Source organism: Pinus tabuliformis, chromosome 8 (genome assembly GCF_031772625.1).
Source record: "Pinus tabuliformis cultivar Carrire ecotype Pingquan chromosome 8, CPIR1, whole genome shotgun sequence".
Taxonomy (NCBI): domain Eukaryota; kingdom Viridiplantae; phylum Streptophyta; class Pinopsida; order Pinales; family Pinaceae; genus Pinus; species Pinus tabuliformis.
In genome coordinates this window covers 1,033,514,647-1,033,535,811 of record NC_142294.1, presented here as the reverse complement: position 1 = coordinate 1,033,535,811, position 21,165 = coordinate 1,033,514,647, and the positions used below count along the sequence as shown (strand labels likewise).

The 21,165-nt window shown below is 39.4% G+C and overlaps 1 protein-coding gene across 1 annotated transcript in view; it reads left to right on the top strand.

The window, feature by feature from the left end:
- LOC149238893 (protein transport protein SEC23 E-like) overlaps window positions 1-21,165 on the top strand; it is a 345,793-nt gene that overhangs the window by 140,276 nt on the left and 184,352 nt on the right. The window contains 1 exon segment of the mRNA XM_089373218.1: window positions 2,672-2,814. Within this exon segment, the coding sequence (XP_089229344.1) occupies window positions 2,672-2,814 (143 nt within the window).

Genomic DNA, 21,165 nt, shown 5'->3' with positions numbered 1-21,165 from the left:
TTTCGTTCAGTCCTGGGCCCTGGCCTCTTGCCGCGCGTAAGGGATGTGCACCGAATATCAAAGATTGGTGATCTCCGTGCGCTAAAAGTTCAATGGCCGTTGAATACGACGAAACAAAGAGAGGGGCCTCTGTTAGAAAATAGTTTCGTAACTAACCCTTTCGGTCATCCGCCATGAGTCCATGACTCACGAGACAGACTGGAAGTATTTTCACTATCATTCGCCAAAGAACTCAGAATAGGAATGAGTGTTCTTCCTCCTCAAGGGTTGTATCCTTGGCAAATAGAGATTCGTCGGAGTTGTAGAAGTTAGGGCTTGCTTCTCCGCGCCCACGTTGGAGAAGTAATTCCACCAACTACTATATTCCTATGTTGCCTTAACGTGGGACTCCAGAATTCTTCGGCTCCACCACCTTTTCCGGCTATTCCACCACCTCAAATCCATCTTTGTACGTGCGATTGCTTGTTTCTCGAGAGGGGTTAACACACAGATCCAGATCATATATGGAGCCCTCAGCATAGTCCGTCAATTTGATGGGGTTACGCAGGATTCCATTGCAAGTCCGTTAAAGTAATGAGATTTGGGAGGAGAATGAATAGGGTTTACGTAAACCCAGGTTTCATTTATCCTGTTTTTGTCGTCGAGTTCAGCTCTTCTCTAGGGTTTATGGCGGTAGGGAAAATGGAGAGCGTCAATGGAGCTCAATGGCAGGAGCCCTCGCAAGCTTCATTTCATCGGAATATATCGTTAGGATTCGACTCTTTTCTGTTGTAGACGATGGTGGGGTACGCTATGGCTTGCAACTTATGGGCCGCAGAGATCCGAGACTACAGAGACACATAGTTACAATATCTAAGACTGCAGAGAAGCAAAGTTACCTCCTAGACTGCAGAGTTACATCCGAAATTACATGTTCAAAACTAAAGCAACTTATGGGCCGCAGAGATCCGAGACTGCAAAGGCACAGAGTTACAATATCTAAGACTGCAGAGATGCAGTTACTATAATCTACTAATACTATATGGTTCGTATCATATGCAATGCTCAACTAACCCCAACACCTAGATTGACCCCTGTGACATCCCTTTTTGACCCACATTTCGTTGGAATACCATTAACTGCCATTTTCTTGGTGATGCCTCCACATTTTGAAAAATTTCAACGTGGCATGTCATCTACATTTTCAGCTGAGCAATTTGAGACCAAGTTGAATTTTTGCCTTGTGGGGTCAAGTGCATTGGGAAATGTGAACTGCTGAAAAACTGTGAGATACCTATGTTGAGAATTGTTTGATGAATATACCATGGCCAAAGAAGACATACAAACTCAATAAAACAATCAGGTGGGAAAGACATAGGTGCACACTGGACATGGGCTGGACTGGCCCTACAATGTGTGATCACGCCTACAAAACCAATGGCTCCCCTAAATGATGAGTCCCAATGAGATTCATCCAAATCCATTCAATCCTATCCAGGATGAAAGGACTAGGAACTTAGCTAAAAGGACCAACCATGGTCGACCATAATAGGTTTAGAATACAATAATACATAACCTCCAGATGGCCTACAATTCTTCTTTGGGCTTACAATGGCGCTGCCAAAAATGAAAATGTGCATATGTACCCCTACTGCAATTAGGGTTAACAGGACCAAATAAAATTTTGACCATGTCCAATTTTTAGTAGTAAATAATATTGAGGTTGAAGGAAATGTTAAAAAGGGTCATAATCAATATGGAATTGAGTCATTCATTGCATGCCTTAAATCTCTCAGTTGTCACTTTGAATTCACATTTTGTAGTTCCACTGGCTTTAGATTGTGAAAGCTTCTGTCCTTTCTATTTGTCTAGGATTTTCTCAATACACGTGCAACAAAGATTTTGAAAAGAATTTCGATTATGACTTTATGGTCTTACATTCTAAGAAAGATTTTAAGATGGTACATTGTGGGAAAACTGATTTTGTGTTTCAAATAGTTTGATGTTTTGGTGCTTTGCTTTAAGTCTTTTCCTTGCAAGTTTTGTTTTGTAAGTGCTAGTTGCTTCCTAGAGAACCTTCCAATATTTGTTTGGACAAGTCTACCAATGCAGAGGAATTGCTCGGACAGTCCAAAATGGCTGGAATCCAGGGAAAAAAATTTCAACAAATCATGCAGAAGCAGTGTTTAAATCATGTTTTTGATGGTGGAAATGGATTCAGCACCATCAAAATCCTTTGGGGCACCCAAAATCTTGAAGTTTGACAGCTGTAACCTGGATTTACAAAAATCCCTGCCGGAATTTATCAAAATATTGCCGGAAATTCCATGATTGTCAGGGCAAAAAAACAGTCTTTTTAGACTATCGGTATTTGTTCTGTCTAGTCAAATGCATCTGCAAGTATGATGACTGCATTAATGGAATGCTCTGTTCCTTAAGTTCAACTAATAGTTGGTAAAATGACTTGTATATGGTGTATCAGTCAATGTCCTCCTAAAATCTATATTAACAGTAAGTTAACTAATGTCAAGCTGTCAAATTTTCTATTTCAGTGAAATTGCGGCTTTGAATATGGGGTGATGTTTGTGACTTTTTTGCTCATTTTCCATTTTAAATTATTTCAGCAACAAAGAAATATTCGAAGATATGCAAAAACACTCTGAACCAAATAGCATTGACGTTTTACTTTCAGGTAGGAGTGGCAGAGATTAAAGTAGCAGTAGAAAGGACAGGTGGACTGGTTGTGCTCTCCGAAAGTTTTGGGCATTCTGTTTTCAAGGATTCTTTTAAGCGTGTCTTTGAAGTTAGAGATTATGACCTTGGTTTATCATTCAAGTATGATCTTTTACTGGTAACATAAAACATATTAGACAGAAGTCAACTTTTTGAGTGAACTTGCTGTTTTGTATTTTAAGCTTTTGCAAATTTTGTGTCACATTTAAAATTTCTATTGCAGTTAATCTTGTTATTATTCTCCTATCTTTAAACAGGTTATTTGTCACGACAAATTATTTACTACAAATAACGAATAAAACACAACTGCAAATTTCACCAAAATCAACTGCAGAAACTCTGATAGAAAACCAATTACAAAATAGACACGATATTTTTGGACAAAACATCCTTGGGAAAACCCTGAAGGGAAAACTGGTTCTTCAAATATGAGGTTTTTAGTATTATTCAACAAATTTTGCAAATGATAAATATTACAACTACTTGCCAAAAACCACAACAAAGCCCCAACAAAATATTTCTTCACTTCCACAAGTCTATCTGACCTTTGGAAGGCTCGCGGCCTCCCTCTGCAACCTGACACGGCCTCTCCTGCAATTCGCACTGCTATTCCAACAATCTGCTGCGAATTCCTGCAATCCACCTTTTCTGCTATTAAACTGATTTCCTGCAAATTGCTCTGCAACTGGAAATCTTGATCTGTTAAAATGACAACTTGTATGGCCTCTCCTGGCAATCTTGGCCTCTCTATTTGCAGAATAATTTTTGGAGAATTCCTCCCCCGGATCTCGGAAACTGGAAGAATACTAATGAAAGAAAACTCTGGAAATATTTACTGCTTCAATTGCTGCTGAAACCTTCACTGGTGTCAAACACCATGCTATTAATACGCTCTCTCACTGCAATGAATGGTCTCCAAGACTGCCTATCGATTTCCTTTATAGTCTCTCATTTAGAAATCAACGACCAAGATCTAGGTCTGAAATGATTTAATCGATGGCTAAGATCACTTAGAAACTTTACTAGAAGTCTCTAGAGGAAAATCGACCATGTCCCAATTATTACTAATTAAATAATCTATTTCCCTAAGTTAAAAATTAAGAAAATAATTAAAAACTGACTAATTAATTTAATTAATACATTTACATTTTATAAAATAAACCGGGCTTGGAGGTATTTTCCGCTATTGTGTTCCTAACCTCACTGACACCACCTGAGGCTAGAACACCTTCGTGCTTTGTAGTTTTTGAATGATATTCGTTGTAGCTAACTAGCTTTGATGCATCATTACAGGCTTTTAATGAAAAAGACAAACTGACAGCTTACATGTTTTACTCCTTATAAATCTAAAATGACCTAAAACTTGCTGGGTCAAAGGTTTTTTGATTTTAAGCTGGCAAAGCTCAGGAGTCAATAATAACTCCATGCTTCTTCTGCACCCACATTCTCACCATGTCTTGGTAGTTCTGCATCTGTTGATGAAAGAGTGAAAAACTGGTTCTATTAAATATTGAAAAGTAAGTGCCAGCGGTCAATCTGAAATTAGAGAAATAAGAAATTTAAGAGATCTGCCCAACATTTGATTTGGAGCTAGTTGATTCAAATTTTCTCCTTAGTAATCCAACAATAATTCACTGTTTTCTTGGGCCAGTGGTAAAATGTACAACCATAAGTCATGTTGAAGTCATATAAGGTCTTGGGCTTCTGCAAGAATAGAGGTGTAACATTTTGTAAATTGCATATTTGGTTTGGTGTTTCTTAAAAAGATAAATAGCCATGACTTAAATTTATTGTGTATACTCTCTTTTCTTCAAGATATATATATATATATATATATATATATATATATATATATATATGATTTTGATAACTGTCTGTGAATCCAAGTGGCCTATGGGACAAAAATGCTGACATATGATGCAAAATTTTTCATTAAGTTAAAAAAGCACAGCAAATCAAAACAACATATTACAACAAAAGAAAAAGTAGAGCTCCCAACAACAGCCTGCAAGAATTCCCCAATCAGAGAATACCAGGAAGTTTCATACATGGAATACTTACAAATCTTAAATCCTAGGAACCTTTAACTTCATGATTACTATTTACTGCAAAAGACGAGTGTGAGTGGCCGTTCATGTCAGCATTGGCTTTGCTTTTCTTTCCTTGTTGGCTGCATATATCTCCAGGAGCTATTTGTGTCAGGCCTGCCTTGGGCCACAGTATTTGTGAGCTGTCTTCTGAAAGGTTGTCTGTTGGAGATAATGCATGACTTCATGCTGAGTGGATAGTTTTTGGGTAACTTCATGATTGTGATTGTGTTGGGTGGATGGTTATGAGTATGTTAGGCAGCTTTGTGATTGTGACTATGTTAATAGACTTTGAACATTGGAACAATATCAATAAAGTATCTCTTCTCTTTCCCACAAGTATCCTGAATGTAATATTTTATGTGAAAACTGCAAAGTTAATAGAACTTTTAAATTGGACAGGCCTTTATTAGGTGCAAGATTAAACGTGGGTTACAGTTGGTTCTACTTGATAAAAATGCCAATAATTATTACTGTTTGTGCTTAAGATTTGTTTTTGAAAGAAAATTTGGTTCAGTGGTAAATATGGTGCCTTACAAATATATAGAAAGAATTTTTTGTAGTGTGGATCTTCAAAATAAGCTTATACATAGAGTAGAATGGTTTCTAGTATCTATTTATTGAGAATGCTAATTTTTATTATGTTTTCAGGTATGCTTTCTTTTGAATATGATCTGATTGGGTGCTGTTACCTCCCAGACCTGCACTCAGAGATAATCATGTCCCTGAACGAAGTGTAACCTTAGAGGCACTTAAGAACATTGCCCACTGTTACTACAAGAATTATTTCTTCCACTGTAGGCTGGTTCTATTGTGACACGAGGGGAAACCCTAGGAAAGATGTGTGTGATATTCTTCTAGAAATAAAGGGATGGTGGACAACCCAGACCAGTGTCTATTCAATTGGGAGGCGGAGCCAAGATTAAAGATAAATATGGCTTGAATATTATGGAGAAGACATAATTAATCCATTCACTGATTTGCCATTGTTCAAAACAGGTTTTCAGGTCATGCACCATCACAACCATGAAATTTAAAGAAATAATTGCATATGAAGCCACAAATGATGTAGACAAGGTAGGACAGCCTTCTTATAGAACTAACAATCAACAATACTTCAATTCTTTAATATGATTTCACCACGAGTAGGAGAGCCATTATGTGTCACAGTTAATCTTCTTCCATAGCTAAAACATGCCTCACACATGGAGTAAGCAACCCTAACCAGAAAATTACAGTGACAAATTCCTTCAATTGTCCAAGGTTATATCAAGAGTTAGGGAGTGTTTCACTTCGACCCCATCATCCTCTTATTGGAGCAAGACTGCCCTTCTTTCAAGATTATTTTCATGGCAAAAACAATGGCAGTCTTTGCAAAAACCCTAGTCATCAATTAAAAGAAAGAGAGAGATGGAAAACTTCACATTGAACTTGTCCTTAACTTTTTCCTTCCAAAAGATCTTCAACTAGGCTTGGAGAGGAACTCACATATTTCTGACCATACTTTTTGCAAATTGAATCTCTCATCCATATATATGCTTAATATTAAATAATAATAAATGGGACCCAAAAGCGCTACAAGTATGGTCAGAATCAGGCTTATTCATGACTTGGAGACCCATGAGATGCAATTTTGTACCCCAAAACTATGTTTGGAGACTACAAGATGATTTTGTTGACTTTTCAAGTGCAATAGATACAAGCACAATATTTCTGAAAACTGATAATTACTTCTAATGATGTTGATCTTTTTTTTTTTAATTTTCCCAGTATATCATTAAGCAATTACCCTAGGAAAACCCACTTGGGGAAAGCCCAACAACCTTTTCAATAAAGAAATTCTTCTTTTCATTAAGAGACACACCTAGACTTCTAGTCAAGTTACAAAATTCAACACTCCCTCTTAACTAGGGAGGTATTCATAGTGACTGTCTTAGATGTTCTCAAGTTGACAAATTTCTCCAAGAAAAAGTTAAAACAAATCATCATTAGCATCATCATCAACCTTGTCAACAATTTTGGCATAAGGTAAATCATCACCATCAACTAGTTGCCACAACTAGTCAGTGCCGCTGATCCATAATCCTGGTTGGTACTCCTAACACATGTCATAACATTTAGCATCAACTAGTCATCATAACTCTGGTCGGTACTACTGACCCATAATCTTGGTCGGTACTTCTGACCTAGACTACTCTTGGTTCACTGTTCTTTGGGTTGGTACCCCTTGGTGAAACTCCAAAGGCGACACTATACATGAGCAACTAGGCCCGATGCTAAATGAGCTCCTCATCCTATTTGGAGACATTGAGGCTGATGTTGAAAGCCACACACTCAATTGAGTGATTTTGGGCTTCTAGGAACATTCTCCCCAACTAGTCAACATCTTTGACACAAGGAGAATGACTGTCCATGATGCTATCATATCAACACTCCCTCTCAATGAGAGGAGCAATCTCCATAAGCCCTAGCTTGTCCCTGAAGTATATGAACTTCACTCTAGATAGAGGCTTTGTCAAAATATCAGTTGTCTGCTCATCAGTAGAGATGTACTCGAACTTCACTGCCCTCTTCTGCACCATGTCACAGATGTAGTGGTACTTGATTTCGATGTGCTACAACCTATCATGGAACATGGGATTCTCTAAAAGCTTCACTTAACTTTGATTGTCACAATAGATCATGGTCAGTTCTAGCTCTTGGTCAAACAATCCTGTAAACAACTTTTGAAGCCACATTGCTTCAGTACAAGCTTCATTGGCTGTGCTATACTTTGCCTTTGCAGTGCTGAGTGTGACAAATCTTTGCTTCCTGCTCATACAAGAAATCATAACAGAGCCTGTTACCGCTCAAACTAGCAGGGGTCCTAGAAGGGAATCCTTGAAGGGTTACTACTAGGCTAAGGGAAAAAATGGAGCAATAGCCCACTATCACCTCGGCTAAGACTTGTTGCTCTTTATGGACTTTCACCGACGGGAGAAGACCCGTTATGATGATCACGAAATGGATAGACTAATGATAGGGCGAGGGGTGATCTTAGAAGCTTATTCACAAGAGAGGCTCAAATACTGATAGAAGCCTATTGCTTGCTTTGGAGGCAAAGTTTAAAGCTCTCAAGGAAGGGCTTAAGAGGAACTTCAAGGTTTAAGTTTAGGGTATATATATTATAATGGAGGTTCCTAGGCCTTAAAATCCTTGCGAAAGCTTGGATTCCTAGTGATCCTTGAAGAATTACCCTTAATAGTGTATGGGCCCACATGGGGCCAAGTTCATTCCCCACCAGGGTTGGGACATGTTGATTTGGGGTAGCATCGGATGCGCTCTAGCCATGAAAATTGGTGGAGAGGCTAAAGCACATGAGATCTCCAAGACCCATAAATGGTTTGGGTAGAAACTAATCGGTTTGGGAGATATTAAAATAATTAATCGTTTTAATTTCGGTCATTGATGGACCAACGAGAAAAGTATAAGAAGAAGCTTGAGGGTCAGTTGGAGGACACACTGAGGGAGACCAGTCAGTTCGATTTTTGGAGCAGGGTTAGATGAGAAATTTGAACTAGTGGTCTGGAGAGAAGCAGGAGGCAGCTAGTACGGAACAGAGAGTCGGGAGCAGCACCAGAAGACCAGCGCAGAGGTTGGAGAGGCAGACGCAGAGGCAGCAGCAGACTGCATAGTCACTGAGGGTTTGCGTGGGTGACGCAGAGAGGCCTAGTGCTGACGCAGAGAACCAGGGGTTGACGCAGAGTGTTTGGGAGCTACACATAGGTCAACCACGGTGACGCTGAGACTGGGAGAAGTGCTGGAGAATTTTTCTCTCTGTTGGGTAAGCTAGTTTGGCACCCTGTTCTACTGAAGAATTGCTGAATAATAAAATTCTCCCTTGCTGCACCAGTTTTCCCACATTGGGTTTTTCCGGGGGACTATTGTCCAAAATATATGTGTCGATGTGTTGATTCTTGTGCATGTGTTTGTTTCTGTATTATGATGTGATATCTGCAGCAGAATTTATTTTAATGTTTATTGAAGGAATTTCATAAATAACTTATTGGAAAATAATTAGGTAAAGTAAATCAGTTGTTGTAGTGATAGAATTTTCACAGGACAATCATGGGTTCATGAATGATAAGGGAGGCTCATAGGAACTAGAGTGATGGCCATGATAATGGGGTAGAGCTCATGTATTGGCTTTTGCCCATGTGCTAAATGTGTTTCTCCCAACCGTCTTTTGTATTTTGTATCAGAGCAAGTAATTAGAGACAGGAAGGGAAAATCAATGAGTCGAGACCATGATACAGAGGCATCTATGTCAGGAGACTCACAGAGCTCTTTAGAAAATTGCACAAGAGAAAGTGATTTCGATTTCTATATGTTGGCTTCCAGGCTGGAAGAAGAAGTGGCTTGTATGACTAGTTCTGCATCATCAGAGGTATTGTATATAAACAGTGGAGCCTCTTGGCATATGATGGAATTCGGGAATGTTCCTCAAATTATCGGGAGGAGAAGATGAACTTTCAGATCACCATGGGGAATAAAGAAAAGTGTATTCCAGTAGGGAGGGGCACCATAGTTTTTCAAACAGAATCAGGAGAGCGGTTTTTTGCTATCAATGTGCTGCATGTACCAAGATTGGGGATGTACTTTCCGTGTCGCAACTTCAAGGCTTTTAAAATTGGCAACCAGGGCAAAACTTCATGTGGGTCATCTTATTCATGGCTAATAATATTTTTATTAGATTCCTCTCGTCGAGAGGTGTAGGATTGATATAAAGATCATCCAATTCCGATAAGTAGTCATGGAGATATGAATTTATTTTGATTATGGAATTATTATCAAGCCGACCTACAACTCATGTAGGCTCAGAGGCCCAACAGTCGCATCTATTCACCCACCAACGTTGTGTATAAATATAAGAGGACTTTTCCTCATTTGGACTCACTCATCTCATCACATCTCTCTCTCTCTACTGCGCAGATATGAGTCTCTTCTCTACTGCGCTGAAATGGGTCTCTCTCTCTCACACATGTGAAGCCGGAAGCTGTTGAATTTGAAGCTGCAACTGCAGAAGTAAATATTGACTTGCGTGGCCTAGAAGATCTCCTCTTTGGAACTGCGCTGTAGGTTCATCTGAACCTCCTTTGAACGCTGCAACTTTTGGTGGTGGAATGAAGTCAATCCGACGAACGGTTTGCAAGATATCAACTGCCCTAGTTTGAAGCCGGAAACTGCTGAAACTGAAGCTGCAACTGCAGAAGTAAAGATTGACTTGCGTGGCCTACAAGATCTCCTCATCTGAACTGCGCTGTAGGTTCATCTGAACCTCCTTTGAAAGCCGCAACTTTTGGTGGTAGAATGAAGTCAATCCGACGAACGGTTTGCAAGATATCGACTGCCCTAGTTTGAAGATATCAACTGAAGCTGCTGATCTAGGGTTTGCTACTGCTGATATGAATCAGATTTATTGTACTATTTCTCTCTGCTGAATTATTGAAGATAAAAGAAGATTTGATCAAAGGGTTTCCCCACACATTATGGGGTTTGTCCCTGGCTAGCCGCCACATCTTGTGTCTCTTGTCTTGGCTTGTTTTTTGTCGATCGTTTAATGTTCTATCAGTACTTTACTTTATGTAGATGTGATTGCTAATTGGTGGAATATAATAAGAAAAAGAAGTAAACTGTTATAAGCATAGAACATACCATAACTTAACAAAGGCAAAGGCTATAATGTCTTCTTCATCAAGGAGAAAGTATACGTCAAACACTCGAGTTGGAAAAAGAAAGTGCAGATTGGGATCAAAAGTAACAGGTTGTATAGAATACAACTAGAATCACCAATGGCACTAATAGGTAGTCATGGAGACAAAGATTTGAACGAACTATGGCACAGAAGAATGGGACATTTGCACCATGGGGCTCTGAGAATTCTCAGGAGTACTCTAATAGGAGTTCCGGATCTTAGTACGGAACGAGATGATGTATGTAGAGGATGTGCTCTAGGAAAGTATGCCAAAACAACATTTCCTAGAAGTAACAACAGGGCCAAGAGTGTACTAGGATTGATACACTCAGATATCTGCGGACCTATGTCCACTAAAGCTCTTAGTAGTGCCGAGTACTTCCTTACCTTCATTGATGACCACCCAAGCAAAACTTGGATTTATTTTCTGAAAACCAAGGACGAGGTTTTCTGTCGATTCAAAGAGTTCAAGACTCTGGTAGAGAATTTGACTGGGAAGAAAATAAAAGTTTTGCGCTCAGATAATGGTGGAGAGTATGTCGATAAGGACTTCACTGATTTTTGCGCTAAGGAGGGCATCAGAAGAGAGTGGACAACTCCTTACAATCCGGAGCAGAATGGAGTAGCAGAAAGGAAGAACAGGACTATTGTAGAAGCAACTAGGGCCATGATGTATGATCAGGATATGCCAAAATTCCTATGGGCGGAAGCATGCAACACATCAATCTATGTTCAGAACAAGACTCCTCATAGGGCATTGGGAAAGATTACTCCAGAGAAAGTTTTCACAAGAAAAACACCTGAAGTCAGTCATTTCAGAATATTTGGGAGTTTAGCATATTGCCACGTACTCAAGGAAAAGAGGAAAAAGCTGGATCCATTGTTTTACAACCAGGCCGAGTCAACTCGGAAACGGCCGGGTCATACCGAGCCATTAAAAAAATTTGCGACCAGGCCAGCAAACCGGCTCGGTTGACCGAGTCAACTATGACTCGGCCTAGTCATCCAATGACCAGGCCGAGTCATAGTTGACTCGGTCAACCAGGCCGGGTCCGTATTGACCAGGCCGAGTCAATGAAATGCGGCTGGGCAGGCATAAAAGACATAAAAAAATTCATTTTTTTGGTATTTTTCAAATGTTTAATGGAGTTTAAGGATTCCAAACTGTTTAATGCAGTTTAAGTCACATATGTTTTAATATGGAATCGAAATCTGCCATATATCTATTATCACTGTTGACTATTCAAGTGTGAAGGGAGCTGAGTTTTGCTGTATGTGTTTCCTCATTCCACAATTATTTCAGATCGTGTCCATTGTTGGAGTGACATGGTTATGCACTGATTTTCTGAGCTGAAGAGTGAAAGGGCTGATATCACTATCATTGTTGAAGATACCAGTGGTCAATCCCTTTGAAATAAGCCCAGGTTCTTCATATCTGTTTAATGTACAGATCTTATTACAGCTAGTAAATCTGATATCTAGATTCTATATATCAGTCTATATATAAGGTATCGTCCAAATTACAATTGAAATGTCAAACGATGCCCTGGATGAGGGCCTACTCTTGCACTCAACAGAATACCTAAGAGACTCAAAGTTACAAAACAAATTAATGCAAAAAGGACCTAAACAGTACTATGCTGCTGGTTATAAGGCCTAAAATCTGCAGTTAATATAACTTTTCCTCGAGCCCTACTACACATGTCCGAGCCCTAAACACATTACTTGAGTCTTCAGTGCAAATGATTATCCACAGTCAAGCATAAGTCCTGTAGTTCATTGTTAGTGGATGTCGAGTTCTTTGGAGCAAGTCTGTAATAAAATTCTGGGTGTGCAATTGAAAAGGAATCCCAACCGAATCACAAGGGAAAAAGGAAGAGAACAGATCTTAAGGATAAAAATTTAAAATAACCCTAGACTCAAGGTAAAACAACACCAACGGATCAAAAATACAATAAAGTTCTGAAATTATACTCAAAGAATTACCCAAACAAATTCCATTGGAAATTTGGAACACACAAAGGAATAGAAATTGAAACCCTTACCTTGACACCTAGAGCTACTGTATATTTTTTTCACTTTTCTGATGATGATGATCCAGACTCCAGAGATTGGTCGAGATGATCTTGGCTCCTCTGGCAGTAGCTACTAGCCAGTAGTAGTGTAGCTGCTAGCAGTGCTGCAGTAGTACTAGTATTGGAGTCTGGTCACCATCACAGTTTACTTTTGTTGTAGAGGCCATTTCTAGCCTCCTTGGTTATTTGTATTTTGTTTTGAGTCTTTGATCATGTATGACAGTTGACTATGTATTGCCATTGGGTACCATTTTGATATAATGGATTGGTTCATGAGCCTACTTTGATCATATGTTGTCTTCCATCTATATTATAATGCTGTGTGTTTGGACTTTGGAAACATGAATGAAAATCTTTAAAATTATGTTTAAAATATTTAAAATTATGTTTTTTAATAAAAAAAATAAATATTTAATGTATTTTTTACAACGACCGAGTCATTGAAATCGAGCCGGCCGAGTCATTACCGTTTCGGAGTCGGAGTCGGAGTCGATCCTCGGCCGAGTCGGAGTCGGAGTCGGAGTCGTAAAACATTGGCTGGATCAAACTACGGAAAAAGGGTATCTAGTGGGATATAGCGAGAATGCTAAGGCATACCGAATCTATCTTCCAGGGAGAAGGAAGGGAATTGTTTGACGAGATGTGAAGTTCATGGAGGACAGGGCTTTCAGAAAATCTCGTGAAATGCCTTCCGAGGAACAGTGAAAAGAGGAGCCGTTGGTTAAACCTCTTCAACCAATGGAAGTAAAGAGTTCTTCCTTGGGTTAGGAAGATTCACAGGATGAGGAGGAGCTAACAGAAGCAGCGGGGTTAGCTGAGAAATTCGAACTAGTGGTCTGGAGAGCAGCAGGAGGCAACAAGTACGGAACAGAGAGTCAGGAGCAGCACTAGAAGACCAGTGCAGAGGTTGGAGAGGCAGGCGCGAGGCAACAACATACTGCGCAGTCATTGGAGGGCTTGCGTGGGTGACACAAAGAGGCCCAATGCTGACGCAGAGAAGCAGGGGTTGACACAGAGTGTCTGGGAGCTACACAGAGGTTAGCCAGGCTGACGCTGAGACTGGCAGAAGTGTTGGAAAATTTTTCTTTCTGTTGGGTAAGCCAATTTGGCACCCTGTTGTACTGAAGAATTGCTGAATAATAAAATTCTCCCTTATTGCACCGATTTTCCCACATTGGGTTTTTTGGGGACTATTGTCCAAAATTTCTGTGTCGATGTGTTGATTCTTGTGCATGTGTTTGTTTCTGTAATATGGTGTGATATCTATAACAAAATTTATTTTAATGTTTATTGAAGGAATTTCATAAATAACTTATTGGAAAATAAGTAGGTAAAGTAAATCAGTTGTTGTAGTGATAGAATTTTCACAGGACAATCATGGGTTCTTGAATGATAAGGGAGGCTCATAGGAACTAGGGTGATGGCCATGATAGTGGGTAGAGCTCATTTGTTGGCTTTTGCCCACGTGCTAAATGTGTTTGTCCCAACCTTATTTTGTATTTTGTGGTACATTTTCCTGTTGAATGTGGCCAATTATGCTTTTAATTTTCTTTTCAGTAGCATCAACCTCTGGGGCATCATTCTAGGCCTGACCCAAGGTGTGGGCAAGGGTAGGGAGAAGGCTAACCCTATGTGGACCCAATGGAGGAATGTCGACACAGGTGGGAGAAATGATGAATGGGGTTATAATAAGTGGAAGGAGAGTGATATATGCGGATGAAGGAGCAGGACCACGCAACCAAAATCAGGGTTTCCCATGTAGTATGATCCCTAAAGCCGAAAGGTCATTAAAAGAGACCCCACGGGACTAGTGTCCAATGTTTTAAAATTCCAATTCAGGTTCGGAACCAGTCGAGAGTCGGCTCCGACTCTGACTCCGACTCGGTATCGACTTGGCCGGTTTGATTTCAATGTCTCGATCGTTGTAATAAATACATTAAATATTTTTTTTTTTTTTTAATGAAAAAGCATAATTTTAACGATTTTCATTCATGTTTCCAAACACAAAGCATTAGAATATAGAGAGAAGACAACATATGATCAAAGTAGGCTCATGAATATATCCATTATATCAAAATGGCACCCATTGCACTGTCCAATACATACATGATATAGAGATAGAAAAAAAAACACATAACCAAGGAGGCTCTAAATGACTTCTACAACAAAATTAAATTGTAAAACATCACTAGTCACCAGTACTACTGGCTACTACTAGAGAAGCCACAATTTAAAGAGCACTCCCCCAGGAAAACCAACTCATATGAAATAACAGTGTTACATGAGTGCAGCTGGCTGTAGAGATGAATACAATAAGGGTCAAGACATGTTAAAGAACCTGTGCAACAATGCAGTAATTTCCCATTATCAAAGAGGCCGCCAAGACTCGACTGTGCAAGGTCTAGGTACAACTGATGGGCTGATAGAAGAAACAAAACAGTGTGCACTGCCTTAATTCATGTATGCCTGCTGAAATCTACAATCCCTTCAACCATTTTTGGTTGTTGAATGACATCAAAATATTTTTTTTTTCCCTAATTCTCATCTTTCTGTATCCTTCAAATAACAAAACTAGCAAGCCAAATTTTCAACACAAATCACTTTATGTGAACTTCAATTTTCAACTAGAAGCTTTGGGCATCACTGGCCGGTTCGGCTCGTTTAACTCAAACTTGGCCGAGCTGATCACCGGCTCGGCCAGTTCGGTAACAAACCGACCACCACATTGGTTTTTTTTGCTGAGCCGGACTGGCCAGGGGTATGGTTCGGTTAGCTCAGTCGAATCTGAGCTGACTTGGCCGTTTTTTAAAATAGAGCTAGGGTCCAAGGTTAACATCCAAAATAGGTCTAGGGGACAAGAGCACAAACCTAACCCGCCCTTTACACCAAATCCCCCCACTAATCCATGCCCATAAGTATCTATGATAAGCAAACTATAATACTTAATTACCAAATGACAAGGCATATCTTTAGTTTTGGGAGGCCCACCTTCAATCATACGATCATGACATATGGGTGAGGGATCACATGGTTGGCTTAGGTGGCAAAGAAATGGGACAGCAAGCTAGTTGGTGGCTGCAAGGGGCCGCCGACTGATGACCATCTTGGAGAAATTTTTTCTCCTAGAGATATCACCCAGAAAATGGTGGGTAACAGAGCCCAAACTGAAGCATCCTCTTGAAATACTCTTACTGTCATGTGCACTCCCTACCCAGTCAAACTCTGTATATCCTTGCAATCGTACATCATTTTTTGAGACACATCTCAAACCATAATTAACAATACCATGTAGATATCTCAATATGTGCTTTGCTGCAAACCAATGTTCATGTCTCGGTTCCATGTGGAACTGACTCAACATGTTTACTGCAAAACAAATGTCCATCGTGGAGTTAACCAAATACTTCAACAAGCCAATCAACTGCCGGTGCATGGATGGATCTACCAAGTTAGACTTAGAGTCTCTCAATTTCTTCAAATTAGTCACCATGGGAGTTGCCATGGATTTACAGTCTGTCATGCCAAACTTCTGAAGGATTCTTGATAACGTACTTTCCTTGACCAAGGAAAATTTGCCTAGGCTTCTGCCAGACTTCTAGCCCCAAATAATAATGCATAAAGCCAAGATCCCTCATGTCAAACACAAAGGTGTTAATATTTGCAATTTCGGTCAAATTCCACCTTGGACAGCTCAAATGACCGAGATGATGATTGCATTAGATTCCTCTTTTCGAGAGGACTAAAATCGGCCTAAAGATCACCCAATTTGGTCAAGCGAAAGTTGAATTATGAATTATTTTATTCATGCATGTATTATGGAATGGGTCTGCGCTAACCACATGAGTAACTGCTTGGGTCAGTCTTAACCCCAAGTGAACCCTCAGGAAAGCCTATAAATAGGAGAGATCTCAAGATCATTTGGACACATCTTCTCTTCTTTTTTGTCTTGGTTCTCACAGGTTTGACCAAAGGAGTTCGCACAAGGGTCCGAAATCACAAGCTAAAGGTTCGCTCTAGGTTAGGGTTTTTTGGATCTCGGACACTGGCACAAAACTGGGTATTTTAGACCCTGGATGCTGGCACACAAGCCTATGAGAGAGACCAGAGACCCATAGACGCTGACACAAAGGCTTATGGGAGCGACCTGGGCTTCAGAGATAGATCTGGAGGTATTGGTCCCCGATTGTTCGCACAGAATGGTCCTGAATGTGACCAGGCTGTCCTAGATGCATGCACATTAACTTCAAGGGAGCGACCAAGGATTTTAGGTGTGTTTCACCCTAGTCGCATGCACAGAATCTTCTTGAGAGGGACTAGGGAGTTTCGGTTGCACATAGATAATATTGATGAGAGTGACTAGAGTTCAGATCTAGGGTTTGACATCTTGGCTTCAGTGATCTGATAGATCTGGGTTTCTCTCTGCTGTTATAAAGATTTATAGATTTGTAGATTTGATTTCTTAGTATTCGCTGCAAACATATGTATTGGGCTTATTGACAGTGACAACAATGCTCAACAACGTTCGACACAGTGATAATAGTGTACAACAATTGACATTAGTTTGTGACAACACATTACAGTCATTAGTATGAGGGTTTTTATTCCTAGTATGATTAGATCCGTTTCATGGATATCATTATTGTTTTGCTGCATAAATAAAGTTATGGATCATTGTACTCTCTTTTGTTGCATCATTTGATGACGATCTAAGAAGAAAAAGATTTGCAAGGGTTTTCCCCATAGTGGGTTTTGCCCTGGTCTCGGACCAATTCTAGTGTCTTTATGTGTGTGCATGCTTTCTTCTACTGTTCCTTTTATGTTCCGCTGCATTGATGATGATGGTGATGTTGTTTCTTTCTATGTAATTGCATATGTTGATGTATAATGGTGTAGATCTGAATAATGTAATGATGATATGGGGTGAACTTAATGTATTAATGATGAAATGCAATTATCAAAGCAAAGAACAATGTCGCCCTAAGAAAATTTAACATGGTATCAGAGTTGGGCTGAAGAAAAGTCATGGAGATCACCCCGATGATGACACCTTTTATGGAAGCATGAAGAGGATGGTGGAGACCTAAAAGAATTCTAGGGTTTGAAGAAAACCCTAGGCATCTTGATGATTAGGGTTTGATGGATTCTATGAGGTTAGGGTTGGAGAGAAAACCCTGGTTTATGGCAAAGACTTGAGATTTGATGTATGAAGCCCTAGATGGGATAATCCCTAGCAGATCTGGTTGGATACTTGAAGGCAACATTGGTATATGGACCATGGACATTGATGGCTCTTGAAGATTGGTTCAAGAGGGAGAGGATCACCTCTCATTGAAGATAAGTATTTCTTGACTTATGATGCTTCTTACTTGTTATACTTATAGATATGATGATTATGTTTATTGCTTGTACTTCCTGCATATGTATTTGAGTATATGGATGTTTCTAACCTCCTTGATGAGATGTGATGAGTAGATCCTTCTTGAGGATCATTTTGAGATGCAAATCTGGAAAGAGATAAAGAGGTACTTGATGAAAAGATGACAAAGTGCTTCAAGCAACCTATGTCTAATTAAAAGGTGCACAGGGAATACCGCAAAGTATGCATGGTATGTTGTGTTTCAACTATTGGCTCAATAAGCCCTAAGGTATGATGAGAATGTTTCTTTCTTTAATGGCTCATACATGCATATGAAAGTGACTTGGATATATGTCTTCTATGATGGAATTATGCACTTGGTGTTGAACATTTTGACCTTCTTGAATTCTATGAGGCTATCTAATGTTGATACATTGATACTCTTGATGTTTGGCTAACATCTATGATCTATTTGTTGGATATCTTGATCCTATAAAGAAGGCTAGCACCTTGGCTCTAGAAAATGATACTCTTGATACTTGTCATGATGGATTTCATATAGAAGGATAGTTCATTGACTCCTATACATGAGTTTGTTGGTAATGCTTGTGATAAGCATGATGAAAGCATATGGAAAGAGTGATTGACACTCTTGTTGTTTTGATAAAGCTTTATTGAATGACCTAATTTGATCTCATTGGTCATGAAGAGCATGATAACCTTGATGTGAGAGGTATAAGTGTAAGATTGATATTCTAGATCTCTTACTACTTGTGGTCTTATCTTGATGGCATATGGTTAAACTGGATACAGTAACTTGATGGAGTGACTTGATAGAAAGTGCTATTGTGTTCATAATATTTGAGATCTATCTGCTGCATTGAGTCTAAACCTTCGATGAAAGATTGATGTCATGATGCTGATAGTCATATGTTTATAATCTAACAGATCTGTTATTGAATGACTTAAGTAGAGATAGGTTGCTTACATGAATGATGTAGATCCCCAGTAAGAGGGAGAATCTCTTCTCAAGATTCTTACCCTTATTACTATTTGTATTCTATGCTGCTGAAGTATGATTTATGTGCATCTGACAATATTGATTTGCAGCAGTCTTAGATCTGAAGCCCATACAGAAATTAGGGTTTTTGCTCCGGTCACAGTCACAGATCTAGGAGATCTCGTCCCTGGACGCACACATGCTAAGGCCTAGACATCGTCTAGGTAGCTAAAGTCGCTCTCATGCTAACTTGAAGGGAGCGACCAGAGGTTTGACTATTGTTGACCATCATCTGAAGCTTTCTAAAGCTATCTGAACTCTGAATCATGATGTCCCTAACATATTCTGCCACTGTTAACTGATTTCTGAAATTGTTGAGTTAAATTGTTGATCATATAATGAAGTATTGTGCATGAAATCAGATGGTCACCTGGAAGATGTCAGTACCATAGATGTATTGCAGATAACAACAAGATCTGCTAGCAGGAAAAGCTTGAATGTTTTCCATAACATGAACATGTAGATTGAACTTGTGTTTGCAGGTGACCGGGACATATAGATATGTCACTATGTTTGTGCTACAAGAGATTGGCATGATTTGACTGATTGATATAGATGAACAATGTTTTGTCATGATGCTTGACATTAACTTTGATGATTGAGATATGCTCTGAATATAGATCTCACTACGATAGCAAATTTGGACTTGACTTGATGTCTAATAATTCGATCTGATGATTGTTGATTTGCCCTGATGTCAATGCTATGTGGGCACTATGACTTATGTTGTGATTATGAGAATGACTTATGTTATGATTATGAGTATGACTTTGAAGCATAAAAACTGATAGACAAAAACATATTTGTAATAATAATCTATTAATATATATATCAATGTATAAGTGATGATTGCTACAATGAGGACCCGCATATATATACCTAAGCAGGTGTTCTTTCGTGATGGGGTGGGGAATGTCTTTTAGACATGCCTTTTCACTTAACTTAATGACTATTTAACCTAATCAATATTTGACTATTTAATATTTACATTTATTTTATTTATTTACTTGTTATGAATTATATTCATAACATAGCCCCTTCCTTCAAAAGCTTTGTCCTCAAAGATTATTGTTGGCGGTTTCCTTTAGTTTGCTTTTCATCTCGGCATATGTAACTCAACACCATTGGTACCTCTGCTTGTATAATTTGCTTGGTAACACTATCTTGAATCCGGGGTTATCGATTTTTTTTTTTTTTTTAAATAACTCTATTTTTTTTTGTTAACAACTTTATTCATTTTTAATAAATTGATTATTTAAATAGCAATAACGTTAGTATAGTATATATATAAAATTATTGTAAGCCAAAAAAATCACGACAACCACATCGTTTGACTGGTGAACCTGACGTGAATCCAAATTGTTGGGGCTGCACTCGTTTGACTACGATTTACCCATGCTCCAAATGACAGAGTGTGGTGTTGTGTTTGGTTCGAGAGCCCGACCGACAAGCAGTGAGGTGACTGACTGTGTGGATGGGGCAGTACGATAAGGGGAACATGTAGGGTAGACAGACGTTAGCACAAGAAAGGGTGCCGAGTGAGAATGTTGTGCCTGGCAGCGTGGCCTACGTCGACGACAACACAGGAAAGGGTGCCGACTGAGAATGATGTGCTTGGCAGTGGGGTTGACGACAGCGTGGACAACGGCGTAAGCTTGTATTGACATGTGAACCGATGTCCGATGCCATATACATATCAAGCTGAGTGAACCCACGCAAGACATGTGGGTTGACCTTTGATCGAAGAGATGCTGCTTGATGCCCAGGGGGGGCACGATGACGTTTTTGTTTTTTGTTTTGTTTTTAAACTGGGTGTCCGCCAGCGGCAACTTAACATGTGAATCATACTCATCCACCATATCGCTTCCAAGAAAATCGCCAAAAACTCGTACAACATCGTCCCTTCTTTCAGAGCCTTCTTCCTTAAGAAGTGCCACCACAATATTTATACCAAATTGCAAATGAGACGATCCCAGGCATTTGAAACCCGCAAGGACAAGTTCCATCATTCGGACAATTTGTGTTACTATATCTGATTCTTGCAGCGTCTCCTTCGACTCCGAGAAAAACTCATTTTCTCCTTCTTCATGAGACGTGGCTGTGAGTATAGAATTAATTAACCAGAGCCCTCCTTCAAGTGC